The 27,619-nt window shown below is 41.9% G+C and overlaps 2 protein-coding genes across 5 annotated transcripts; one reads left to right on the top strand and one right to left on the bottom strand.

Annotated features, from left to right (window-relative positions):
- The first annotated feature begins 1,143 nt into the window (after positions 1-1,143).
- Positions 1,144-17,591, top strand: AK3 (adenylate kinase 3). Of its 4 annotated transcripts, XM_050912464.1 has the most exons (6): positions 1,144-1,368; positions 5,729-5,848; positions 9,480-9,652; positions 11,987-12,105; positions 13,475-13,594; positions 17,567-17,591. In XM_050912464.1, exons 1-6 carry the CDS (start codon positions 1,221-1,223, stop codon positions 17,589-17,591), a joined length of 705 nt encoding a protein of 234 aa, XP_050768421.1. In that variant the 5' UTR covers positions 1,144-1,220. The 4 variants fall into 4 exon arrangements, with proteins under 4 accessions (XP_050768421.1, XP_050768419.1, XP_050768418.1 ...); XM_050912462.1 differs by lacking the exon at positions 17,567-17,591 and having other exon boundaries at positions 1,212-1,383; positions 13,475-13,843; XM_050912461.1 differs by lacking the exon at positions 17,567-17,591 and having other exon boundaries at positions 1,212-1,368; positions 13,475-13,843.
- CDC37L1 (cell division cycle 37 like 1, HSP90 cochaperone) lies at positions 17,053-26,197 on the bottom strand. Its single transcript, XM_050912460.1, has 7 exons — positions 26,093-26,197; positions 24,391-24,672; positions 22,303-22,393; positions 19,484-19,599; positions 19,066-19,188; positions 18,009-18,164; positions 17,053-17,170 (listed from the first exon to the last, which is right to left on the bottom strand). The coding sequence occupies exons 1-7, from the start codon at positions 26,195-26,197 to the stop codon at positions 17,069-17,071; spliced, it is 975 nt and encodes a 324-aa protein (XP_050768417.1). The 3' UTR covers positions 17,053-17,068.
- Between the last annotated feature and the right edge of the window lie 1,422 nt (positions 26,198-27,619).

Below are 27,619 nucleotides of genomic sequence, written 5' to 3' on the forward strand. Positions count from 1 at the left end.
GCTCAGTGTAATGATTTATGCTCATACTAAGATTTCTGTACTAAGCCAGTGCCTTCCTACTTAATTGCTAAGGCAATTTATTTTGTTGACTGGGCAGGTTTTGGGCTATATTCTCATTTTCATACTGTTGTTAAGTACCACATGTCCATTTGAATGTTTTCTTGTTGCTGTTGCAAATTTCATGTAAAACCTTTGAAATTAAACAAGGTTTTAAAATGAAAAGCTGAATTTCATTAATGTTTTGACCTTAGCTCTGCTTTCTGTGACATCACTTTTTCACTGTGGTCCTTCTAGCTCACAGTGATTGAGATCCATCAGCATCTCCAGAACCTTTAGCAGGAAGGCTCCCTTCTCCTGCTGTGGACATGACAGTGAACACTCAATTAAGTGGTACAATATTCTGTTTTGGTGAAAACACTGTGTTCTGCTGTAGCTGAGAATCACTGAATCAGATCTGTGTGAAGGGACCTCTGGATGTCATTTGGAAGAACACTGCTCAAAACAAGGCCAACCTGCAGCAGTTTGCATTCAAGTATCTTAAACAAAGCTCAGACCCAGCTTTTTAAAAATGTAGCTGCCTGCTACCATACAGTGGGAGCTTATTTGTCAGAGACCAGCAAGAGCAGGGCTGCTACGCAGGGGTGGATGAGCCGGGAGCTGGGCACAGCAGGGTCAGCACTCTCAGCCGACAGCCACAGCCTCATGGCACCTGAGCAGGGCAGTGACAGCAACACGATGTGTCAACAGCCCAGCAGTCATCAGGTGACAGACAGGTAACGAGCAATGTCCCAGGTCAGTCTGGGAAATCCTCACGATAGCTCAGGACCAAGAGTGGGAAGAGGCTGGGGCAGGGACTGAGGGCTCCGGGGGCAGCCGAAATGGGGCCCTTTCTAAAATGCGATTTGCTTTAGTTATCTCTCCCCCCTCCCCTCCCCCCCCCCCCCCAGGGCTTTTACGTAAAGAATGTTTCCTTCCTGCCCCTGACTGACAGCCAGAAAAGCTGCCACTGTTTTTCCCTGGGAGGTCCAGCCTCGGCTTCCCACCCACCCCAATCCTCCCCTCCCCTTCCCAGTCCTACGGCGGGCGGCCGAGGCGGCGCTGCCCGGGAAGGCGGCGCTCCTCCCGAGCCGCGCTCCGCCCGGCGCTCAGCGGCGCGCGGCCCCTGCCCGGGCCCTGCCCGCAGCGGCAGCAGCAGCAGCAGCAGCAGCAGCAGGAGCAGCATGGTGGTGCCGCCGCTGCTGCGCGCCGTCATCATGGGGCCCCCGGGCTCCGGGAAAGGCACCATCTCGGCTCGGATTATCAAACACTTCGGGATGAAGCACCTCTCCAGCGGCGACCTGCTGAGGGACAACATGCAGAAGAAGACAGGTGGGAACGGGGGCGGTCTAGAGTGGGGGTGGGGGGTTAGGGGAGTGGGGGGGGCGGCCGCCCGCCACGGATCGTCCCCGCCGCCCCCCCCGCGGGAACCGGCCCCACGCAGCCCTGCAGGAGGCTCCCGCGTGACACAGCTCCGCTCCGCCGCGGTGCAGGGGGGAACGACGGTCCTTCCCCTGCCCCGCTCCTTCCCTTTCTCCCGCCCGCCCACCGCTCCACGCCCGGGAAGCCCCTGGGGGCTTCTTGAAGGGGGTTTGCTGCTCCCCAGTCCCACCTCTGTGTGCCTCCCACAGAGGTTGGGCGTCTTCACGCGGCTCTTCCTGGAGGCCAGAGGCCACCGAAATGGGCCTCAAGGCTTCAGCTGAGGGTTCTCTAAAAGCTGTCACTTGGCATCCTCTTTGTAAGCGTGAACCGGGAACGTCTGGGTTTTATCCCGTTTTCCTTGTTTTGTAACACCGAATTGTTTCCTTGTATTGGTGCTTTTTTGTAAGTACCCAGCGTTTTTTGTAGGTGTTTCTGATAGTCCTCCAGCTGAAACATCTTGAAAGGGAAAAATATTCATGTTTTTAACAGACTGGGCAAAAGAGTTCTGGGCAGTCAGAATTATTCAGATCTCCGTTAGATGGCAAGAAGTAGAGGCATGTAGAATTACCAGCTATTCCAAAATTAGAAGGCCTTGTCCCGAACTGGCAGGCATAACTGTAGTGGTGCTTTCCAAAAACAATGGGCAAAATTTTCAAACTGCTTACCTCGTGCTTTTAAAATTACTATTATCTTACAACAAGTTCATATCATGCTTAGGTTTCAGTATGGTCTGTGTTTGCATACAGAGTTGCTTGTGTTAGGTAATGATATGAATTATATTTACTATATAGTCCTAGCCTGACCTCTGGCGCTCTGTTGAGATGCCACAGCGCCTCTCTTCAGTGTATTTTTGCAATGATGAAAGGTCCCCTCCTGACTTCCACATCTGCTTTTCTTCACGGTGGGGTCAAAAACCTTGTAAGAAACACTTCAGGTTGCATGTGATGAAGTAAGAGTATTGTTATTTCCAGCACTTTGAAGCTGCAGAGGACTACATTTACATGTAAGTATCATGCAATGTTATGGTTGGGTAACTGGCAGTCTTGGTTTTGGAATCTTGCAAGCATGTTTGAAGGTGAAAAATTATCTGTATTATGAAATCAACTGTGATGTGATTTCCATATCTCTTTTCACACAAATTCTGTATGCTCTGTAAGAACAATGACTTTGGCTTAGTTGGCTGACTTTTCTACAGTTGATATCTACAAGTTAAACATTTGCTAGGAGCGCCACCTCTGCAGGCATATCTGATCACATTCATGTTTTTTCTGTCTGTCTGATTGAGCAAGCGTAAGTTTTTATTTACAGAGTGACACAACACCAAAATTGTTGCTGTTATGAACTTCCAGTGTAAGACCTAGTGAGAAAGGAATGCATTCCAGAAGATGAAGGAAATACGTTATTTACTAAATACTTCAGGTTTTGTGCTCTTTCAATATGTCTTGGAAGCAAGATCGAAGAGCACCAGAATCAAGCTGAAGGGTGTGTGAGAAGAGGAAATTGCAAGTGGGAATACGCCATTGCTTGATTTGAGGAGGGAGCCATGAAGTAGTGGAAAGAAAAGTGATTCAGCAAAGTGTTCTAGGTGGGTTGGACAGGTGAAAGAATGTGAAGGAGAACCAAGATGTGACATGAAAGTGTAGGAGAGACGTTAAAACCCTGAATCTGAGGAGAGAAGCCAGTGGAGGGTGTAAGAGACGATGAAGTTTGCTCTGAATTAGCTAGCATAGAACTTATAGGAATCTGCTACAGAGTTTTTCATTCACTAATTAACCCAGATGAAGCTCTGTTTTAATTTTATTGAAAGTGAGTCACTTGTTGCAGAAATGATCTCCAAAGGATTGAGGTGAATACTGAGGGAGTGGGAGTAAGTAGTACACTGAAGAAGGGAGAGGGACTGAGAGGCAACTCAGAGAGCTTTGACAAGTTTAGTTGAGGCAAAGAGTTTGTGAGTTTTGATTATAACAGAAGAGTCCTGCAATTCCCAGTTCTTTGGGAACTGTGTTAGGCTAAGTTAGGCAGTTAAAACACTTGGAAAATTAAATATAATTAACAATAGTTATATGGTGCCATTTTTGGCATTTGCCATCTTGTGAAAATGGACTTTGTCTGTTGCAAAGTCCTGTTGAACATGTGAGCATCCTTAGCAATTTGTGGTTATTACCATGTTCTGCTGCTTTGGAGAGTGGAGAGTCTATGACCACCTCTCTAGTGCTCAGCAACCTGTTGTCAGAACATGGCTAGAGCTTGTTTGCTGTAATGTGATTAGGCCATACCAATCTTTTGCAAAACCATGAAATATGGATACCTGTTATCAGCTAGACAGGCAAGAAACTTGTGTTGCTTTTAATTCCAAAGATTGCCATGCCTGTAGTGGCTTCAGACCCAAGCTGAAAAAAACAGAACAAAATAAAACCAACAAAACCTCACAAAATCCCACCTCCAACAACAGGGGAAAAAAGCAGCAGCTATGGTCTAGTATACAAACTTTTTGTCCTAACATGTAACTATTTGGGTACAGTTGTGCCTATTTTTTTTCTTTGTACTGCAATAGTGACTTTCTAAACGACCTGAGGTTTGTAGAGAGAGGCAGCATGTTTCCAGCTCTGTTGGTCTAATAATAGGACCTTACAGCTTGCCGTACTCTAAACCTCTCTGGGCCCAAAAGCTCATCTGTCTTTCCAAAGCATGTTAGTACCGTTCTCTATCAGCCTTTCCTTTCGCATATTCTTAGATCATTGTGGCTAGAGCAATGCTGCAGTGTAAATCAGTAACAGATCCAAGCATCCAGTACACATTAAACTATCTAGATGTAATTTATTCCTCCTCCCTGCCTGCTTTTGCAGGGTACATAGTTCAAAGTGCACTAGAATAACAAAAGAGGTGTGGCTTGCTGACCTCGAAGAAGGCAGGTAGGGAAAAGATAGACACTTTGTACCCAGGCAGACTGTCACATTCTTTCCAGTTTGTGATGTGCTGGAGAGCTCAAGCACTGGAGTCTGACTCCTTTCTACATTGTGAGGATTATTTGAAGTCTGACCAGGGCGCGTGGCAACTATTTCTAAATGGTCTTCAAACTTTTCAAAGCCTGAGTATGGATGTGAACACCCAATAAGGGGAAATTGTCCCTTTATTACTTTTTTTTTTTAAAGGCACCAAAGCTACTGTATGCATTACTTGAGGGCATCTATTGCTTTTCAGTTGCCTTGTCTGAAGAAGGGCCTCTGTACTATTGCACATTCCAGTACTGCATCAAGTGATGGGACTGGCATTCTTCATTGCTTTCTGCTGAAAGAGGTTATATTTTATGTTGATATGTCAGTCCATCCCATTTTCTCTCCTGTTTCGTCTACTGTAACTAGATCTGAATTGGCTGCAAGTAAAGGCTTCTGCAGATCCACAATAAAACCAATCTAGCTGCTGTTCTGGGTGACCTACATAATTGGGTAATTATTTTATAAACTAAAGCCATACAGACTTTGTGCCTCACACACAACCCAGGCAAATGAATTTATTCCTGGCTATGCCTATGATTCGAGTGAACTACAGCATGCTGCTGCCTGTCATGTAGAAGCATGGTGTGATATCCGGAACTGTGATGCATGGATGGCATTTTCGTGAGCCAGTGGGCTAAATGACTGGTATTAAAGGTTAGTCAGATCCATGGGAAACTACTAGTGTCTGCGCGCTCCCATGAATAGTTTACAACATCTATAAACATCCTCTTGTAACTCTAGTAATCACAAAAATACATACCTGGCAAGCATGTCCCACTGCACACTGCTCTCTTAAATACCAAAGAGAGTTCTCTTCGTAGTGAAGTCATAAGTTAATAACTAGCCACTAAACTGAGAAAATAATTTTCTTGCCAGGAAATCTGAGGGCTGATATCTTAATGAACTTGTATCCTTTACATTTCTTCTTTTGAAGACTCTTTTACCTAATGGCCTCTCCTGATTTTAGCTTTTGGAACCTAATATTTCAAATACTTACTAGTAAAATTATTCGGAGGGTGTGGGGATAGAGGTGTGCTGAATGCCCTGTTGCCACCTGTGGAACCACAGACCGATCAAGTTTAATCTGATACATATTTGCGTGATCAGATCCTATCTGATCATCTGTTTTCAGATTTCAGCAAGCATACTGTCTTGTTTACAACTTTACTGTTCTGTGCCATCCTGATCAAAACAAAATTTTTGCAGGCTTGTGGGCTTTTTTTCACTTGCTGGAGGTCAGGGATAGTGTAATGCGACTTCTTTTACTTTTGCAGAAGTTGGAATCCTTGCCAAGTCCTACATTGATCAAGGGCGGCTTATTCCAGATGACATCATGACACAACTAATGCTGAATGAGCTAAAAGGTCTAGATCAGTACAACTGGCTATTGGATGGTAAGTTAGCATATTGGCTATCACTGTATATGGAGAGAAAATCTGCACTGGAAAGCTTGGAGTGCTTTGGTCACTTGTGGTTAGCTACACTCCGGTAGCCACCCTCGAGTCATAGTAACTGGACAGTATTTGTTGCCGGCTTGCTGTGAAACCTTCAGTAGCTAGTCTGCCCCGGTTTCTTCGGCTGTAAAATGCTTTGGGTGCATCCCACCTTCAGAGTGTTACAGGATGTTTAATTTGTGTTGAAAAAGGTAGTTTAACACTCCAGTAAAATTTCAAAATTGGCAGTTCTGGTAATCCTTATGCTTTATTTCCCTTTAAAATATTGTTGTGGTTTAACCCCAGCCAGCAGCTAAGCACCATGCAGCTGCTCCCTCACTCCCCACCCCTCCCGCTCCCAGTGGGATGGGGAGGGGAATTGGGAAAAAAACCCAAAACTCGCGAGTTGAGACAAGAATGGTTTAATAACTAAAGTAAAATATAGTACTAGCAATAATAACAATAAAATATAATAATAATAGTAGTAATAATAATAATAATGACGAGGAATATAACAAAAAAAAGAAGAGGGAAAAAAAGAAAAAAAACAGTAATGCACAATGCAATTGCTCACCACCTGCTGACCAATGCCTGAGCAGCGATATGCCCCTCCCAGCCAACTCCCCCTGTTTATATACTGGGCATGACGTTCTATAGTATGGAATATCCCTTTGGCTAGTTCAGGTCAGCTGTCCCGGCTATGCTCCCTCCCAGCTTCTTGTACATCTGCTTGCTGGCAGAGCATGGGAAACTGAAAAATCCTTAACTTAAGATAAGCGCTACTTAGCAACAACTAAAACATCAGCGTGTTATCAACATCATTCTCACACTAAATCCAAAACACAGCACTGTACCAGCTACTAAGAAGAAAATTAACTCTATCCCAGCCAAAACTAGGACAAATATGCATTGAGAAGTTTCTTTTTTTAAAGCCTTTTCTTGTTAAAGTCCTTGGGGAATGGAACACTTCTGAAGAATGGGGCTGAGGAATTATTTAAATAGAAAGGTAGGTATGTGACGCAGCAACAAGGTAAGTATGGAAAGCAAATACTGCAGCAGTGCAGTGTGTAATAAATCACTGACAAAAACACTGCTTAAGTGCTCTAAAAAGTCTCTTTCATTTGGTCTTTGCTTTTGTTCTCTAGAGTGACTTGTTCTGCAATTCTGCAGCATAAGCTCATTGCTTCAGCATTCATGGTAGAGAGAAAATGCGTTTACTGCTGTCTTCATGAACTGAATGGCTCTTGTTACCCCAGCCCATGGGAGTACAGTTGGATGCTCAGCACAAACATAGTGTCTAGGCTGGATGTGTATGTTTTTGGATTCTAGTCACAACCTGTCTCAGTAGATAAAACTAAGAAGTTGTTGGTGTGGCTTTTTATTTAGAGGGAGTGAAAAATCCACAGTGCTCTCTGTCCCTTAGTGCTTTATTCTAATTGCTTCTAGTACAGTGATCTGTTCTGGTGGCTTTAGTCACCGTTATGTTCCTCCTTAGTGAAGACAAAGGCTTAATTCCCACAGTGAACAACACAATGAAACCTAGTTAATAAAGGAAAGAGCTGCAGATGTTTTTTTTCTTTAGTTCCAGGTCCTGTGTATACACAGTTCCAGCCTTGTGGATCTGGATGTGTAGCAGTATAGCTGGGCACACTGGCAACTCTTAACAGGAGGATGGTGTGGAGACCGTAAGAGAATAAATCAATTTCTGCTGCATGCTAACGTGCTGCCTTCTTTAAACTTTTGGAGCAGAAATTTTGTCTGCATCAGCATTTGTAACTCAGTGAATTACACTAGGGATAGCTCTGGCATAATCAGCTCTGTAGGAACAATACTGGTCTGTTGAAATATGTTAACCAGAAAGTCTTTAGTTTGGTAACTGCAACTCAGAACAAACAGCTGAGGTCAGCTAAGTCAAACTAAATAGAGTTGCTGAGCTGCTTGTATGCTCACTTAGCTAAATACCCATTTCCACTGCCATACGATAGGTTGGTGGCTTCTAGAGTCATAGCAGATGTAGCAGTCTGAGTCATGGGGGGGGCGGGGGTATGATCTGCTTGGATTTACATGCTGTATAATAAGGGTACTTTTCTCTGTGTTCCTGGATTCTTCATAATTCATCACATCTTGTAGATTTTTTTTTTTTCTGTATTGAGAAAACACTGTATGCAGCAAACGCTGGTTCAGTTTCAATGAAATGCTTTTGTAAAGGCACTTTAATTTGTTGAGGAAGTTTCTCATTATTAAGCCCCAAGGCAAACTCATTTTTCAGCTGCATAACTTAAGATGTGTGGTGGCTGACTAGCTTGTCAATAGTAAGAAAGAGCAGCAGTGCTGGAGTCCTGGCTCTCGCTCTGCTCTTAACAGTTAGAAGCACTTCCATGAGATAATGTGAACATGAGAGAAATAGGATGAGGGCAGTTGATGACTGTGATGCAAACCAGGTGCATCAGACTTAATGCACAAGCAAGAGCTTGGTCTGAGTTCATCAACTCTTTCCTTTTGTGATGTGTTAGGCAAGACACGGTAGCCTTAAGATCATAAAAAAAATTTTTTTTTCTGTTGTAAGGCTAGTTCTTGGCTGGTTCCTTACTCAGGCAATGGACTCATCCGCCAATGTTATGGAAAGCAGAGTTTCTTAAGTTTGTACTTATCAGTACTTGCCTTTCTGGAGAAGTTTACTTGTATAGTATGATGAAAATTACAAGCTACTGAAGAACATGAGACTGTGCAAGAGCTTTGTGGGTAGAGGTATTAATCCAGTGAATCTATGGTGCAATAGCATGTTCTGCGGTAGCTTTGACCGCTGAAGTTGTTGTGGTCAATTATTCATTTTAAATTCTTTGTGGAGACCTTGGTTTTCTTGTTCTCTGTTTCTCCCCCCACCCTCCTTCTTAAGTTCCACTAGATTTGTCTAGTAGTAACACGTGCCTTTGAAGGCATGCTACTGGAGTCACAGCATTCATGGGGGAAAATGCAGTGTCTTTTAAGTGAAGAGACAGATTCCTGTTCAGCCAGAGTGTTCTCACAGTCATCGTCCCCGAGGGTAGTTTGATACACTAGACTTTCTAGAACTCATTCTAAAGCTACTCTCTTACGTAAAATTAGTCCTGGACTGCCTCTGGTAGATATATTGGGCTTACTGCAATGGAATAGAATAGTTTGTAATGGTCACCCCCTTAAGCCAGACTTACACAACTGTGGAAGTAAGAGTTGTCAGAAATGTTTCTACGTTGTTCCAGACCTCTGAGTGAACTGCCTGTAGCTTTTATTGTTTGAAATATGTACACAATGTTTTTATTCAGTATTGTGGTATGTAGTACATATGAGTATGGGGTCTTTTTGCATTTACCTGTTACACTTTTGGGAAGATGATTAGCTGAAATGAGGAAATGGAAGCTGGGAGGCGTTTAACAAATTACAAGTGCCATGACACACTGAAAAATACTTGGAAAATCTGATGTCTCTTCAACCTTTACAGTATGATGATGCTTTTTTTTTCTGTCTCACAACTATTTTCTCTAATGACTGAATCCAGGCAATTCTTGCTATAACTCTGTCTTTGGATTTTTATGGAGTTGTTTCCTTTGAAAAGGTTTCCCCAGAACGGTTGCTCAGGCAGAAGCCCTGGATAAAGAATGCCAAATAGACACTGTGATTGACCTAGATGTGCCATTTGAGACCATAAAAAGTCGGCTCACAGCACGCTGGATCCACCCTGCTAGTGGCAGAGTCTACAATCTTGAATTCAGTCCTCCCAAAGTGCAGGTAAGCAATACACGTTGGTGTTGGTGCTAAATAAATGTTGCATTGCATTTGGTAATTGCAGTAAAATATTGTTTGCGTATGTTGTTGCAACACACAGTAGCTCAGGAGAAAAACGCTCATTTCATCTCTTAGGAGCACAAAACCTTTCTGGTAACACCCTGCCTCTGAGGGTATGTTAGTGACCTGGTAGAAGCTCAAGCTGATGGACAATCTGTTTGTCCCCTGCAGAATGAAACACCATGGCATTTTGTAAGCTCTTGTTAAAGCTGTTCACTGATCTGCAATACTCTCAGTCTTGCACACTGGCATAGGAGTTGGGTATGTTCTCAGCCTGTTCTGCAAGTTTGCAGCTTGTACAGTTCAAAATGTAGTTTCCTTTTCCTTCCTCCAGAGGACTCATTCTTTGTATCTAGGAAGCACACTGAATCATCAGTCAGAGGAATCCACTTAATGCTTTCCCTGTGTTTATATTTAACTAGGATGGGTATTTTCAAGGGAATAGTTGTATTGCAAAATTAGATGTAGAAACTTGCCAGTCAGGGAAGCTTCTCAACAGATCAAAGAGGTTATGGCTTGAGATATCCTAAAGAGGAATAGTAAACTTAATGATTGTACATTGTTACCTTAAGATTTTTGAGGAACTCTGATCAGCCTTAGTGCAACTCAGCTTAAGCTGTATTTCATCCTTAACTCTAAATAACTTGCCTGTTGTGGCATCACATTTCACCTGAAAGCTCTATTAAGTTACATCAGAAGCACAGCAGGCCTTGTAGTTTTTGGATTTCAGTGTTGCAGGAAAAGAGGCCAGCTGAAAGAGCAGGTAAGCACTGGAAGTGAGCAACTGGAAACACTGCCTTTGTATTGTTTAAAATGTGATGTTTAAGTCATGGTTATTTTCAATTGCAGAAGAGCATAGGCAAGCTGCAGCAGAGAATTATCAGATGTACCAGAGTGGGCTTCAGCTGCAACAGCTTTGTTATTAGCAACACTCCACTCTACCTTCCACTAATTAGCAGGCATATCACAACATGGTAAAGTAGATGATTGCAATATTTAAGTGAAACCATGGAATGGAGCTGAACAGCTGAAATACAGTTGTCTCTGTCATCTAATAGACCTGCAAAATGTTTACTTACTCAACAGAACTAAAAGATTATGGCTTTAGAGTTAATGCAAGGCTGAAGGCTCAATATTTGATCGGTACAATGAAGGCACTAGTATGGCTGCCAGCACAGATACTAGAAAGAAACACTGGAGTGTTTTAAATGATTGTGTTATGTAAACAAGGTAAGTTTGACCATATAAATCCATCTCTAATATGATACAGATGTTCTGGAACAGATTTTCTTCACACCTTCATGAACAGAGAAGCTTACTGAACATTGAAGGTTATTGATTTTCTGAAACTGACTGCCAGAATGCAAGTGGGAAAGGAAAACATTTTTGCGGTCTAATTGGCTTTGTACTTGCAAGATCACTCATGTTTCCACTCCAAATGTCAGATTAAACTTGTCTTTAGGGAAAATCAAAATTCTTGAGGATTTAATTAATATGTAAGAAGGAGCAAAGAGTCCCTTATCTGTGGTGGGTCATAGTCTGTCCTTAGATGCACAATGATTCAATGCACCTAAGAAGGAGCCAACTTTTATGCCACTAGCTGGTCCTTCATAAGGTATGCCAGTGGTCAATAATTTCTTCAGTCATTGCTGGGTTTCAAGGCTTAAAAGGTCTGTAATCACTTAAAGCACTTCAGTAAATTGGAGGTGAAATGTGCAGTAAAGTAGGAGCTGTCATAGTTCACACATTAGGTCCCTACCTCTGTTTACTGAATCCTAGAAAAACTTCAGCTGGCTTTTATGCCATTTTTTGTACAGCTGTTGCTAAATCATAACTCTTCCATTTTGCAACTTAAAATCAAAGAGCCATTAACTCCTTTCCCGATTTGAGTATTATCAAACAAAGGTCCAATTGGTGTCCTGTTTCCTGTTATGCAGGAACATATTACCAACAATATTGTTTTCCCTCATATATGAAGCCTTTGTCTATATATTTCCCATATTCAATGAATGTTCCAGAGGACAAATTAGTCAAGTTACTATGACCTGATATTCGTTGCCAATACTGAGAAAATATTTTTAATTGATGGACTGTTTTACTGGGAAGTCAAGATCTTCTATTCCAGATAAGATATGGGCAGTAGCCTTTCTCTTTATAAGCAGAAATCTACACCTTGACTAACTGGAAACTGATCATAATTTAAATAGAAAATTACACAAAACATACTTAAACAGAAATAAGAAATATACACCAGTGTTTGCTTTTAACCATGATTAGGGCATTGATGATATTACTGGAGAGCCACTTGTTCAGCGTGATGACGATAAGCCAGAGACGGTTACCAAGAGGCTGCAGGCTTATGATGCGCAGACAAAACCTGTTCTAGAATATTATCGGTAAGTAGTAAAATCTATTCTTCCACATTCTAAAAGCTTCTTCCACATTAGCATAGTGAGGAACAGATGTCTTCAGTTACAGAGATATTGCAACAGTGAATGTGGTATGAGTAGCAGTGTATCTTTCATCAACTCAATAAGAAATCAACCCAGTAAAATGAGTATGTTTTCCACTGTTGCATGAAACCTCTTCAGGAGCCTGCTTAGCAAAAGAACCTTTCACTGCAGCCATATTTAGCTCTACAAAGAGCGCTATGCATTATTCAATACATTCTAGTACTGTTCTGAGCAACATAGCTCTGGTTAGGAAGGTAACAGAGACTTCCTTTTTTTGGAAGATTTAACAGTGTTTTCTCTTCTGGATGTGTAAGTAGAAGCCCTCCTAACAAGGGCAAGGGGTCAAGAAGTGATACACAAATAGAAAAACTGTTAATGATGATTTGAAAGTGGCTGTTCTAAGAACAGGACTGTGACAGGCACAGCTAGCAAGACTCTTTGGGAATAAGTAGCTATTTGAGAATACTGCCATTTGCACTGTGGTATGATAGCAAATGATTAGTTCTTTCAAAAGCCAAAATTCTACACAAAGTTTCTCTTTATGTAAAGGTGCAAATATCACATTGCTAATATATAGATAATAGTAGGTCACCATGTAGAGCTTTGTAGTGCTATCTTGCCTAGACAAAGAAATCACTTTCTTTGACTATATCCTGAAGGGACTGTCCTTCCTCTATCTCCATATCCACCACCCGTCATTATGCTCTACCAAAACTGTTGAGCAGAAGACTAGAAGCTCCGTCTCTGGGGTGGTTAATTTTAAAGTAGTTTTTCTGGATTGACAATGATTTTCCTGAGTTTGGTAGCTTTCTGAAGTGACAATGCCTCAAAGCACCACAGTAAGACACAGGCCTAAGGTATTATCATTACTGATAACAACATACTTTACAGATAAAACTAGCTACTAGAACTAATTTGGAATAACTTGATTGTGCCTGGTTCACTTGCTTGTTCTGATGCACCTTCTTTGATCCTTGAGGTGTACCTGGGTTAGTCACAGTCGTTTGGATGACTGCTGTACAGCATGTGCTATGTGACTGCATTGCTGCTTCTTATTTTTACCCTTCATAGTTTGTTATTAAGTACTCTGTGGACAGCTGTCAGTTTTATGAACTGACGTGGCCAATAGCTCACTGTTTGAGGAACAGAGTAATGCATGTCCAGCCTGCATTCCCAATGTTATGGCTATCCTTGGTGTTAAATCTCATGCATATTTGCACACTCCTGCCAGGGCAATCTTAAAGTGAGGTGGAGATCTTGGAACAGTAAACCAATTTGACTTCTGTAATGCTTTCTTCTCTTTCTTCCTTAGGGAAAAAGGGTTATTGAAATCCTTCTCTGGAACAGAAACCAATAAGATCTGGCCACATATCTATGCTTTCCTCCAAACCAAGTTGCCAGATGTGAGCCAGAAAGATGCTGCCACTCCCAGGTGAAAACAGGTCTAACTTCTGCTCATCTATCATAGCTCACACTTGATTACATGAGATTCAGCAATCAAGGATTTCTCTTAAGTCTACCAGACTGATCAATAATTAAAGTCTAATGTTGTCCTTAACTTACATTATGATAAAACTTTGTTGCCTGTGGTTCTCACTTTAATGCTGTATTTTTTTATATTAAATATACCTAATTTTTATAATATAGTAACTGACTTCAACAAAAGCAGGTACTCTTGTGTCTCTTACTCAGAAAATATTTATGTTTGCAAATACTGACTGGTGAAGGAAACCCATTTCAGAATACAGCTTAATAACAAAGCACATTGATTGATTTACTCACTCATGAAATGTAGCGTGAAGCAATGAGGACATGAAAACACGTTTCTTGAATGTGTGATTAGTTGGGGCCAGCCAGAAGCTGTGGGGAACCATGACCACCATTCTGCAAAAAGCCATTTCAGACCAGAACTGGCATACACATAGGTTGATCTCATGGAAGACAGTCAGCTTCTTTTAGCTTTGCTTGCACCGATGTTAGTTGATTTTGCTGGGCTTAAATTACCCTTAACACTTGCTTGGATGATTGGCTTTATTACTATGCTTATATTTCTGCTCTCAGAGCAGCTATCTTGCAGGCATGAGAAATGGAGTTTCAATGATGTGTAACACATTTGGTAAAGCCTCTGTCTTTGTGCAGCTCTATAAGACTTTATTAGTAAAAAGACAGCAGATACTGAACAGATCTGGTAAGCCTGTAGCTAGATGATCTTGACTAGTCAATCTTGACTAGTCTACTATCTTTGAAAAAACAACTGCTCATTAACACCAGTGCCAGGATTTCCAGAGGTCAAATTATTAACTTTGTCATATTACTGTAGCAAGTTTTAGTGTTGCAATTGGACTGGTTTTCATGAGTTCATGCTACTAAATCATGCCTCTGACCAGCTCTTGTATTTATTTATTCACTAGATAACTGGAGTTACAAACCTCCACAGGCCACACTTTTTAACAGTCCAGGTAATGCAGACATTGCTATTTTTCAGTGAACTCTCCTAGCCCTTTTTTTATGCTCACTACATTGAGAGTTTCAAGAAACGTCAGCAAAACCTGAGGAACAAACAACTCTAGGCAACGTCTGAAGTAGCTGTGCCCTACTAATGCATGTCCCAATCTCCTTTTGCAGTGACTGTTTGTAAACAACTACAGAGCTGTGGTGCTGAGGTACCTTGGACTACATTTGCATGTCTAGTTTTAGCATTATCAATATTGAGACACATTTGAGTCTAAAAAAGATGGTCATTGTAGAATTTGTAAAGCTTTCCCATTACTATAAATGAACAATATGGGCAGCAGCTATCACTGCAAGCAGCTTTCCTTACATTTTAAAGAAAGCTTGCCAAAAGGCTGACCACTTGTACTTTCATCTTCAGAAATGTCTATATGGAGGCTGTAGACTGAGTTTAGAGATGCACTTCCTTAAAAAAGTCATGGTTACAAAACAGTAGCTACCACATTACAATGAGAAACCCTGATGTGCTGCTTACTTCTATTTATGCGTTTTGATTTCAATAAAAAGCAGCTATGCTTGGTTTTTTGCCAGCCTACTTAAGTTGCAGTTAACCAGGAGAATGAGGACGGAATCTCCTTATGATTTGACACTTATTCCCACACTATCCAATTTTAGCCCCTTACAAACTTTAAAAATAACTTTCAGTATATCACAGATTGCTAGATCGATGTGGCTCTACTGCTAATGGTAGCAGTTGCAAGTCACTGTGCTACACTGCCCTTAGTACCCTTGTACATAACATTCAGTTAAAAAACAACCTGAAGTTATTATTTAACTTAGTTTCCCTTAATTATTAACTAATTATTAGGGAGGAGGCAGTGTTTACTTACCCTCTCTAGAGCAGCTGTCAAACTTTAAAAAAAAAAAAAATTACTGCTGAAGCTGGTTATCTCTAATTTGTTTCTGGGACAGAGCTGCTGCTTGCTCCTTTATCCTCAGTCTGTCTGCAAAAGAACTGCTCGAGAACACAAGGCACAGGAAAAGCTACTTCTGTCAGTGGATCTGGAGTTCCTACTTTTGCTACTGCATTTGTACTAATACTCACTCTGGTATATACTGCAGACTTAAGACTTTTCCCTATCTCTGCTATAGCCAAAGCTGAAGATTACTGGATCTTAGCACCGCTTTTGCCTGAATTAGCAACTGCAGGTAGACTGTGTTCATCAAACTATTGAAATCTAGATATCTTCCAGACCTTACATACAATCAGAACAATAACAGTAAAGGACCAAGAGTGTGTACTGATACCATTATTTGAGATATGAGCTCTCTTCACTGGAGTCTTCCAACTGCAGTATACATTTTTATAGATAGAACTGCTGTAATACCAGCAAGTTAGAAAAGCACAGTAGAATTTTGGATTGCAGAGGTTCTGTGGAAGGCCTTGTCTAGAAATAGTGTTTGGATTTCCAGCTCCTCTAACAGGAAGCTTTTAATGATTTTCCACTTTAATTGTTTGAGTTGGCAACATCAGAAACCCGCTTTAGTTTAGTAGCATATGAAACACCTTTCAAACCCTGCATGACACCTTACCCTATATGAACTGTGACAAAGCTTTTTGTTTAAACTCAAGTCTTAGCCCAACCCTTGTACCTCAAGTTCCCTCCATCCCCTCCATCAAATACTTCTCCCCATAATGAGACTTGGTTTAAAAAAATCTGAAGTTAGCCTTATGAACAAGAAGAGAGTCAGACTCTCAGAAATCATACAACCCAGCACTCATATGTAGACAAGCATTGCTTACATTTCAGGACAAAACCAAGTTATGTTTAATGAAAGCACAATGTAACATTTAAATCCCCTTAGTAGAGGTAGAAAGCCAGTGTTTTAATCTAATCCATTCAGATCTGAAATACTGATACCAGATACTGATTTATTGCTATTAGTGATAACCAAATTTAAGAGCTTATAATGTCAGCAAGGTAGCATGAATACAGTTGTGATCTCCAATATTCATAGAGTAAAACATGTCCACATCTGTAGTAAGACAATAGTGGATTCTACCAAGAATCTACCGCTTCTTGTAAACATTGTATTTGTGCAGATTTTTTTTCATACTTTAATTTCTAAAATCATGAAAGGCAAGGTTAGTAGCAGAAAACACATCCAGTTTCACATTCGGCAATATGAGAACCCTGCTCTTCAAGGACAACCAAAAACCTAGCAGCACATTTTCAAACAATATTACAAGTTTTTTTGAATTATCCACCCTTCAAAATCCCTTCCCCCCTAAAACCAAACAGCAACAACAACAAAAATCTGACACCAAAAATAAAGTGCAGTACCCAGAAACGTAAGTGTCAAGAAAATAGCCATGTTTGTTTCTTGGAGGGGGGGAGGAAAAAAAAAAAAAAGAAAAAAAAAAAAAGAGTACTTGGCCTCAGTCTTAAGAGTACTATACTGTGTCCATCATTTTGGATTCTTCTTCATCTCTTTGTATCACAGAGTTTAAAGTGAAGACATCTGTGTTTATGGAACCTTGTAGATCACCTGTGTTCTGCAACAGATGAAAAATTGACAGCTTAATTCTCCATAACTGTATATATGGAGGGAGAGAGAAAAAGAGAGAAACAGAGAGATTTTAGCTTAAGTTGGACTCTTTGCGTTGTCCATCTTAAGATGAGACAAATTTGCAACAGTAAGGAAATAAGCTCTGAAAAAATCACCAACCAATATTATCTCACTGTGTCAAAGATTCTTTAAAATTTGCTGGCGTAGCTTGTATTTGGTCTCAATACTGCTAGCACTTGACTGCACATTTACTTAAAATTCAGCTGTTGGATCTTACTTTAGAGGTACTTTAATCAAATTATTTCAAATAAGTAGTTTCAATTGTGACCCCTTCCCTAATACCTAATTTTTGACAATCTTTTAAGTTGCTTCTTCATTCCAGAATGTGGCCATCACTAGTACTGTAACAAAAGACCTAAGCACCCTCAGTTTCCTTTTATCACAACAGGAGGCTTTCCTTAGGCTTGACGGACGTGAATGATCCCGTGAATATGATTAGTCATTTTACACTGAAAACTCATTTCACTGCTTGTGGTAAAGACTGTCCATACAATTCCAGCATCTGATCAGTTTTATGATGCAGCGTTTATTTTAAGCATGAAAATGTAAGGGCACTGAACTAACACATACTTTTGACCTTATGCTGATGTTTTCTGAATTCCAGCAAGTAAAAAGAAAGCCCATATATGCCTTGCATGTTGATAATACTGCATGTTATATCCTGAGCACTAGTAGTTCCCTCTATATTTCAGAAAGGTACAGCTTCTCAAGGCAGGATCTAATCCTACTTTAGTTAAATTAATTTCTAGAAATAATAAACCTACCTGTGAAAAAGATGTCAGCTCTCCTACAAGACCAGGATTGACACTGAGATCATGTAGTAGCATAGTTTGAAAGCCATGTGATTGTGACCAGATTCTCACTCTCGTCTTGAATGCCTCAAGTTCATTTTTAAAAGCCTCAAAATAGCCTTCTCCTGTCTGCAAAGAGAAAAATGAAATATTTGTACTTCAGCCAGATTTACTTTTCAGCTGTAAGCATACACAGTGCTGAAAAAAACCCACGCAGTAATGCATGTTATACCCTTTGGGGAATAACAACTGTGAACAACTCAAGAATAATGTTAGTCAATTTAAAATGAAATTTCGGGTAGATTTCTTTTTTAAGACAATCTGTAGTATTTATATGTAGAAGCAAAGTAATTGATTTATCTAAGGACATGTAAAAATAAATCTAACTTTAGCCTTTCCTTTATTCCAGCTCAGAAGCCAGTACCCTTAGAACAGGTGCTTGCTGTAGCACTCTGGTCAAAAGTAAAGCACAAGTTGACTCGCACTTTAACTGAACTCCTTTAGGCAATATTGAGATCCATCAGTCTTGAATAACTGAATAGAGTCTACAGCAAACCACAGTTTCAGTCTTCCCACATTTCTCCTCCATAGCTCTGGATTGCTCTATTTCAGTGATGAGAAAGGGACACTATTTTGGGCCCCACTGTGAACTGCACAAGAATGGAAAGTTGTGACAATACATAGGTACACTGTGAAAACACAGGTGTAATTAGCCAAAATGAGTCCTTAAACTGGTCTATGTTTGCTGTTGTTACTTAGTTATTACTTGTCTATAACACTCCTGTTGTCCTCCTGCTGTATCTTGCTTTCCCTCTGGGATAAGCAAAATCCACTAAACTTTCATTTTCAGAATTGGAATTACACCAGAATATCCTGTCTAGAAAAGAATTGCTAACAAAACACTTTCCCATAAGCCTAAGTCAGTCAATAAAATATTTATCCTCTTATGGTTAGGAATGAACCTTCTCTAAAACACTTGTACCTTGTACAGCATCAAGAGTTTCTCCCATCATCACCCAAGTTGACTTACTTTGGCTTTTTGGAAAAAGAGACGAAAACAGCCTCTTGGATCCACATTGCAGCTTCTGGCAATTTCTATAATAAACTGCATTACAACTGCTTGGTGTGCTACTTGCTCCATCAGAGCTCTTTTCTGAAAAAAAGTTAAAGTTATGATTTAAAGATCTTTCCTGTGATTGTATTTGTAAAAGTCAGCATAATTTCCTTTTGTTCTAGTTCCTAAACAGATGAGAACTATGCTCACAGAAGCAAAGGGCCTGATAATTAGCTATAACTAGACATGTATGTGACAATGCACTATAGAGTTTTTCTTCAACAAAGTAGAGAGAGCGTGAGAACAGTTAAACAGCTAATCAAGTTGGTCAGCTTTTCTGTAGTGCAAGTGGGAAACCGTATGCTTTCAAAAAATTTAAACATCTTCTTCATACCTGTTCAGCTTCTAGATCAAAACACCACAACATGAGATATCTAGATGTTTCTTCACATACAAGATATGGGTGATCAGACAAAAATCTTTGACTATCATCCCATCTACTCAGCATACCTAATAAGAGAAACATAGTTAAGATATTCTAAATGGATAAATGATTTAATGCAGCACAGAAGTTACTTGCATTGATACCCCAGTATATATAACATGTTTGCAATTCACTAACCTCAGAATGACAGCATGCAGCTAAATTTGGGCGTTTTATTTATACATCCAACCAACGCTGAAAGAGCATTACCAGAAGGTATAATCAGACTTTGAAGATACTAAAAGTAGATTTTAACAGTTACAATTTCCTATATTTTAATGCATCTCTAGCATCATTGATAAGTTATTTTTAATCAGTTCTCATATACATTAACAAAGTGGTGTAGGTATCAGTTACATCATCAAATACTTTAAAAAGTTTATGGATAGAGATTTACATTCAGTGATTCTGGCAAACACAAATCCTCTAAATGTTTGCAAATAAGAATGTGTCGTGGTTTAACCCCAGCCAGCAACTAAGCACCACGCAGACGCTTCCCTCTCCCCCCTCACAGTGGGATGGGGAGGAGGAAAGAAAGGTAAAACTTGTGGGTTGAGATAAGAACAGTTTAATAACTAAAGTAAAATAAAATACTTACTACTACTACTACAATAATAATAGTAATGAAAAAGAACATAACAAAAAAAAAAAAAAAGAGAAATAAAACCCAAGAAAAGACAAGTGATGCACAATGCAATTGCTCACCACCTGCTGACGGATGCCCGAGCAGCGATACGCCCCCCCCGGCCAACTCCCCCCCCATTTATATACTGGTCATGACATTCCATGGTATAGAATATCCCTTTGGCCAGTGTGGGTCAGCTGTCCCGGCTATGCTCCCTCCCAACTTCTTGTGCACCTGCTTGCTGGCAGAGCATGGGAAACCGAAAAATCCTTAAGATAAGCGCTACTTAGCAACAACTAAAACATCAGCATGTTATCAACATTATTCTCACACTAAATCCAAAACACAGCACTGTACCAGCTACTAAGAAGAAAATTAACTCTATCCTAGCCAAAACCAGGACGGAATGGAAAGAAAAGAATGTGTAATCTGTCAAAAATGAAAGTGCTTCTAACACATGATTTGCTAGGTTTTTAGGAAATTTGAATGTAATTACAGGAACAGCTTGATCTCAAAAAGCAAAGCCACATCAGTATTGGAAGGTTAACTAGAAGATTGAATTGTGATAGCATGAATCTACCTTCATGTAAAGAGCTGAGTTTAAAAATCAGAACTCAATACTCAGACCACTTCCTAAAATTGTCCTTCATGTATCACTGACAGTCAAGTCATTACTGGCAACAGGTACCAGAGGTACAGCTTTACCCATCTATCACCTTATAATTATAACTGGGCTAAAGATAATTCAGTGGTAATGACCTAAGCTAATCTTAATTCTAGTAAACAAATGCCTAAAGAGAAAGCAATGGCTAATATTTCTTTTGGCTGTTTTCAAGTGAGCTATTCCGCCTAAGTTCTTTATTGCTTGGAAGCCAGAGCAGGATCCAGAAAGAGGACTCATGCAATATAGCTAGCGAAGTCCACACTGCCCCTTGGCAGCAGCTAGCACAGAACAGAAGACTTGAAAGAGCATTAATGTACTGTCCCTTTTTACAATGGACTTAGGTATTCTGAATTAAAATAACAACATGGCTTTGAATTTAGGATGTAAGAAAAAAATTTATGACCTTCTGTAATAAGGTTGCTTCTATAACAGCTTAATCTGAATTCAGACAACAAAGTAATTTTGCCAAACTCTTAGCTAGGAAGCCTGCAAGAAAGCGTCTTGTTTTCTGCTGAAATGCACAGCAGGGGAGATGTCATCCGATTCCACTATCATTACACTTAGCAGTTAAGGTATTTCAGAGACCCTGTGCTTATCACTGCTATTTGCATACTCTGACAGTGTTGTGCCTCAGCTTGGTACCTGCAAGGCTTGCTAAGGCTAACAGGGCTAGAAACCCTTTCTTTAAAACAGTTTAAGATCCTTAGAAGCCGAATAGCTTAGTAAAAATGAGTTTGTACAAAGAATTGAATTTTGCCATCTCAGTCCTGTTCTTGATTTTTCTGGAATTCCAAATATGGCTATACTGTACCATAGTCTGAAACCAGCCTGTAACTAAGAATGGAAAGCACTTCAGAGAACCATCAAAATTTCAGATTACTTTACAAGATCAGCTTTGTGCTTAATTGGGTTTAACAATTATAAACAGCTAAAGTGACACCTAGTGGATAATTAAATATAATTTTAAGAAATGCACAATTCCATGCACACATACTCTCAGCAGGCATTTAGAGACACTTCCCTTTAATCAGTCATTACCCCTGTAGCTTAATAGCCCCTAGAAAAACATTTATTAAAAGGAGACAGCTATGGACAATCCCATGCACTTTTATACACACGACTTAAATTTTCATGAATGTCCCTACCTTTTCCCACTGAACAGCAGAAAGTTGCTAGAACTTCACTTTTCAGGGCTTAAGCTCATTTGAGTATAATTTTTTTTTTTTTAAGTTAAGTTCTTATTGGTCACAGGAACTAACAAGCTTCTACAGTGTACACCTTATTTCACTTTGAAATTATTTTCTGCCCTCATAAAATAGATCTGAACAGTCTCTTAGCCAGGTCTTTCATTTGTTAGCATTCATTCTCTACAATAAAGAGCAAACCTACACAAATTCTGTAGAAGTTTAAACAGCAAAATGTTGGAAAAAGCACACTCACCAAAGTGTCTAATCTTTTGTTCATGTTTTTGCATAAGTGGTTCAGACACATCTTCATCTTCTATTTCTTTTCTTTTTTGATTAATAAAACTCTGAGGAAGAGAAAAATTGTACTATCACAGAAACTCCAGACATACCTTTTTGTGATATATAGGAGTATTATATTTTAATATGTTACTATTTAAAGGGTGTCGTGGTTTAACCCCAGCCAGCAACTAAGCACCACGCAGCCACTTCCCCCTCCCCCCTCCCAGTGGGGTGGGGAGGAGGAGAAAAAAAGGTAAAATTTGTGGGTTGAGATAAGAACAGTTTAATAACTAAAGTAAAACAAAATATACTACTAACTAATAATAATAATGTAATAATATTTGTAATGAAAAGGAATATAACAAAAAAAAGAGAAATAAAACCCAAGAAAAGACAAGTGATGCACAACACAATTGCTCACCACCCGCTGACCGATGCCCAAGCAGTGATCCACCCCTCCCAGCCAACTCCCCCCCCGTTTATATACTGGGCATGATGTTCTATGGTATGGAATATCCCTTTGGCTAGTTCGGGTCAGCTGTCCTAGCTGTGCTCCCTCCCAGCTTCTTGTGCACCTGCTTGCTGGCAGAGCATGGGAAACTGAAAAGTCCTTGGCTTAAGATAAGCACTACTTAGCAACAACTAAAACATCGGAGTGTTATCAACACTATTCTCACACTAAATCCAAAACACAGCACTGTACCAGCTAAGAAGAGAGTTAACTCTATCCCAGCCGAAACCAGGACAAAGGGCTATGTTCTAATTTTAAAGTCAAAATTTTAAAGAGCAGCTTTTCTTTAAAAAAGTGCATTACCTAATAATACAGTTTAAAAGTCTTGTTATAGTCTACTGACCAAAGAACTCTGAGCAACTTCTGTCCTCAGGTAGGAACTTACTGATCTGTCAACAATGAGAACCACGTACATTGCAGCCTGGATGTAGCTAAATCAGTGAAATTAGGAGATGTGCTAGCTGTTCAAATTAAATTGTGAAATCAAAGCTGAGATTCTACTATAAAAAAAAGTTTGTGCTAAATAATCTGTATTACAGTAGTCATTATTAGAGGCAAACTAACAGTTTCACATTTTAAGAATTTGGCACAGTAGAGAAGCACACTCTTCATGTGATGAAACTATTGTTCAGCGCATTTGGCAACACTTACACTACATAGAATCATAGAATGGTTTGGGTTGGAAGGGACATTTAAAATCATGTAGTTCCACCCCTTCCTGCCATGGGCAGGGACATTTTTCACTAAATCAGGTTGCTCAAAGCCCCATTCAACCTGGCCTTGAACACTTCCAGGGATGTGGCATCCACAACTTCTCTGAGCAACCTGTTCCAGTGTTTCACCACCCTCACAGTAAAGAATTTCCTCCTTATATCCAATCTAAACCTACCCTCTTTCAGTTTAAAACCATTGCCCCTTGCCCTATCACTACAGGCTGTGATTAAAAAAAATATCTCTCCATCTTTTTTATAAGCCCCCTTTAAGTATTGAAAGGCCGCAATAAGGTCTCCCTGGAGCCTTCTCTTCTCCAGGCTGAACGACCTAAATTCTTTCAGACTTTCTTCATAGGAGAGGTATTCCATCCCTCCGACCATTTTCATGGCCCTCCTCTGGACCTGCTCTAACAAGTCCTTGTCTTTCTTGTACTGGGGACCCCAGAGCTGGATGCAGCACTCCAGGTGGGGTCTCACGAGAGTGGAGTAGAGGGGGAGAATCACCTCCCTCGACCTGCTGGCCGTGCTGCTTTTTATGCAGCCCAGGATACAACTGGCTTTCTGGGCTGCTAGTGCACATTGCCAGCTCCTATCTAATACCTAGATGACACACACAAGTTCTGATCCGCACTTCTGGTAGAGAAATGTCATCCAGATTTGCAGTATGAGTGCAGCTTGCCCCCTTTCATGAGGTAAAGTAAGAAAAAAACCCCAAACCATTTAACACATACTGTGGCTTTGTGCTGTACTGGACACTGAAGACACTCAAGACTAGTAACAAGTGGAATGAAAAAAAGAGGCTAACACTTGTTTTCATGCACAGTGATATGGGTCATACCTTATTAAATACCTCCTTACTAACAGGATCTGTGTTCCATAGATTCTGTCTTTCTCTCTGGTTTAGTGCTTCTTCTTTTCTTCTCCACTCTTCTTCTCTCCTTCTCAACTCTGAAGCTTCAGTCTTTGCTTGAGCAGATTCCTGATCGCGGGATTCTGAGTTATGCAGTGCTAAGCTACCAAATTTTTGCTGGGCTTCTGCTAGGTTCCACGTGCTTTCTACAGAGTGCTTCACAAACTCTCTTTCTTTTTGGCAGGCTAATTCAATCCCTTGGCTGTATGTCTGTAAAGAAAACCAGACATGCTCTTTATGGAGGGCAAATTGACAGCTTACAGATTTGTACCCAAATCCCAAAGATAATGCACCTGGAAGGCACCTTAGATATGCAGCATTATGTTTGCATGACTGATGAAGCACGGTATTGTACAGCCACATGTTTTTTAGAAAGACATTTCTAATTCAACCTGTCTTAACTTTGTTAAGTGCATTTGCAAAATCATGGATCAGGTACTGCTACCAGTAATAGTCTCCAGACTGTAAAAATACTTTTGACACCGCTGAAACGCCTCTGGCTATCTTTGGGCTGCAATGCTAGCAACAGCCAAATGTGAGAATACTCCGAATATATACTTCCGAGAAGAAAGTAGCAGTTTTGTGATGTCAGATCACAACAGTAAAGCAACTGTGGCTGCCTGCATTCCAATATGGATTAGTACCTAACAGATGGTCAACATCTTCCCTTGAACTGACAGTGAAAGTGGAATTTAAGTTATGAAGCGGCTGAGGCCCAGCACAAGCATATACTCCTTTTGGTCAAATCTACTGAGGAGGTCACCACTTGTAGCTGGGAGAGCAAATGACCTCTTAAGCAACAGTGCTTATACTACTTCCAGGTGTGTGCTGGGAATTCACACTCAGTAACTTAAGAAATTACCCTGTAAAGCATATGCCATGCCTTCCCACCAAGAGTGGAGAAAAAAACATCCATATGCATTAGTTCCTCAGCCTTCCAGTGCCGTATTATAAAATTTGTGGTGCTGATAACCTCTGGCAGAGGGACATGAAGGACAACACAAGTTGTGAAAGATTATTTGAAGGAATCTTTAATGCAGGTGCATCAAAGTTCTTGTGCCAACTTTGTTTGGGAATTGCAGCACTTTTATTTTTTTTATAACAAGATGAAAATTTCACTGTTTGGAAAACTAATGTAATGGCAGCTTCTTGCAAGAGCACACAGAATTCCTGACAACGTATTTAAAAAACGCCGACTTGCCCTAGCCAACAGAGAAACACACCGCCTATAGATCTGCTTTTTAGACGTCAGGATGCTGGGATAACTTCAACCCAGCTCCTTCCACATCACTTGTCAAACGTGGAACTGTTACTCACGGGCGGTGGCAGACGCCAGACCCCCCCGCGGCGGCAGCGCATCTGCCCCTCCTGGCGTGCTCCAAGGCGGCGGAGCGGCCCCGCAGAGGAGCGGACACTTCCGCACACCCCCGCCCGACACGCACCGGGCACCGCGGTGACCCACGTCCCTCCGCGGCCCCACCGCGCAGCCGGGTCGGGCTGCGGCCGCGGGGCAGCCGAGACTCCCGCAGCACCGACCCGCTCCGCGCCGGCCGGGACGGGGGAGCTGCGCCACCGGGGCGGGAAGCGGCGCGAGGTGCCGGGGCGGCAGGGGGTGGGGGCACGGATGTACCTGCACTTCCGGCAGGCGCTGACGGGAAGCGGGAGCCTGCCCCCGCTCCTCGTCCTCCTCCGACGGAGGGCCGCCGTCCCGTGAGCGCGGGAGCCACAGCGCCATCCCCGCCGCCGAGCGCCCGCCGATCACCGTCCCCGGCCGCCCGCGGCGCTTACACACCTCACCGGAAGTGAGGCTGCGCACCACTTCCGGCAATCGAAGCGGGCCGCCGCGCTTCCGCCCCCGGCGCCGTCGGGCGGGGCCTGCGCCAGCCGCGCCGGCCAGGGGCGGGCCTGGCCCCTGCCCCTGCCCGTGCCCCTGCCCGTGCCCGCGGGAGGCCCGCCGCCGCCCACGCCGCGCGCCACAGCGAGGAAGCGCCACAGCCCACCGCAAGGCCCGGCCGCCGGTAGTGCGCGGTGGCCAGCGGTTATGACGCCGAGGCGCTCCCGCGTGTCCCTGCTAGAAGTACCGTGTGTTGGGCCTCTTCCGTGCCGGCGGAGGGCCGACTACCTCCCTGGAGGCTACCGCAGGACGCTGACAAATTATACGTGTGTATATATATACATATAAAATATATGTATTTTTAAAAAAACAAAGACGACGCGCCCGCGGTGCGCGCGCAGGAGGCGGCGCGCCCCCAGCGCTGCCAGGCGTTGCCGTGAGGGGCGCCGCCGGGCGCGCGGCCACCGAGGGCGCCGCCGCCCGAGGGGGCGGGGCGGGGCCGCGCCGCGGCCGTTGGGGCGCCGCCGTCGCCGTGGCAACGCGGGCCGGGCCGGGCCCGCCCAGCCCCGCCGCCGCCGCCCCGGCCCCGCGGCCCAGATGCCGCTGAAGGTGGTCGTCGAGCTGCAGGTCCACGCGGTGAGGCTGCGGGCAGAGCATATATGAACAGATGCGCACCCGTATATGTACTGCATGGGTGTGTATGTGTGCATACGTATATACGTATACCGTGTTTGAATATTTGTGTATGTACATCTGTGAACGCACCTTCAGTTCTAGGAGCTCCTGGGGAGCTGTCTGGTTTCTCTAAAATTCTTTCCTTGAGGGACATGACTACTTTCCCTTTCCCCCTGTGGTTATTATTGACACAAGCAAAAAGCTACATAGTTAATACATATGAAAGGTACAAAGTACTGATGCATGCGTGTATGACTGGACTAAGGAGTCTCGTGGGAACATATTTTTTTCTTTCCTAAGGTTACAGGTCCTGGTGTGTTTCTGCCTGAGAAACATGACATTTTTCTCCGTGTGTGCGTCTTGGGTCAACACAAAGAGACAGAATGCCTTCTTACTGTTTTCCCTCTCTTGTTTCACGAGATGTGCTTTGAAAAGGTGACTTTCACTTGTTAGATGCCTTGGGCTAGAAAGTCTAATGTCTCAAGCCCTGTACAAGCTGTAATTCATGCATAATCTTATTTTTCTTTACAACTTACAGGTTATTCTTGTTTCACATGTATTTCAACATAATAAGATGAAGCATTAGGCCCATTCCTGGAATGGAATAGATTTTAACATTTCTTTAAGATTTTATGGTCTGGAGTTTTG

The sequence above is a fragment of the Gymnogyps californianus genome, chromosome Z (assembly GCF_018139145.2).
Source record: "Gymnogyps californianus isolate 813 chromosome Z, ASM1813914v2, whole genome shotgun sequence".
Lineage (NCBI taxonomy): Eukaryota > Metazoa > Chordata > Aves > Accipitriformes > Cathartidae > Gymnogyps > Gymnogyps californianus.

What these genes read in the sequence shown, in the direction of transcription:
- AK3 (XM_050912464.1), top strand. Translation starts at nt 1,221, where the DNA reads ATGGTGGTGCCGCCGCTGCTGCGCGCCGTCATCATGGGGCCCCCGGGC. An exon ending in CCTGTTCTAGAATATTATCG is followed by an intron (nt 12,106 to 13,474) that starts GTAAGTAGTAAA and finishes TTTCTTCCTTAG; the next exon opens with GGAAAAAGGGTTATTGAAAT. An exon ending in AAAGATGCTGCCACTCCCAG is followed by an intron (nt 13,595 to 17,566) that starts GTGAAAACAGGT and finishes TCTTCATTCCAG; the next exon opens with AATGTGGCCATCACTAGTAC.
- CDC37L1 (XM_050912460.1), bottom strand. Translation starts at nt 26,197, where the DNA reads ATGGCGCTGTGGCTCCCGCGCTCACGGGACGGCGGCCCTCCGTCGGAG. An exon ending in GTAAGGAGGTATTTAATAAG is followed by an intron (nt 22,394 to 24,390) that starts GTATGACCCATA and finishes TCTCTTCCTCAG; the next exon opens with AGTTTTATTAATCAAAAAAG. An exon ending in TCTTTTTCCAAAAAGCCAAA is followed by an intron (nt 18,165 to 19,065) that starts GTAAGTCAACTT and finishes TTCTCTTTGCAG; the next exon opens with ACAGGAGAAGGCTATTTTGA.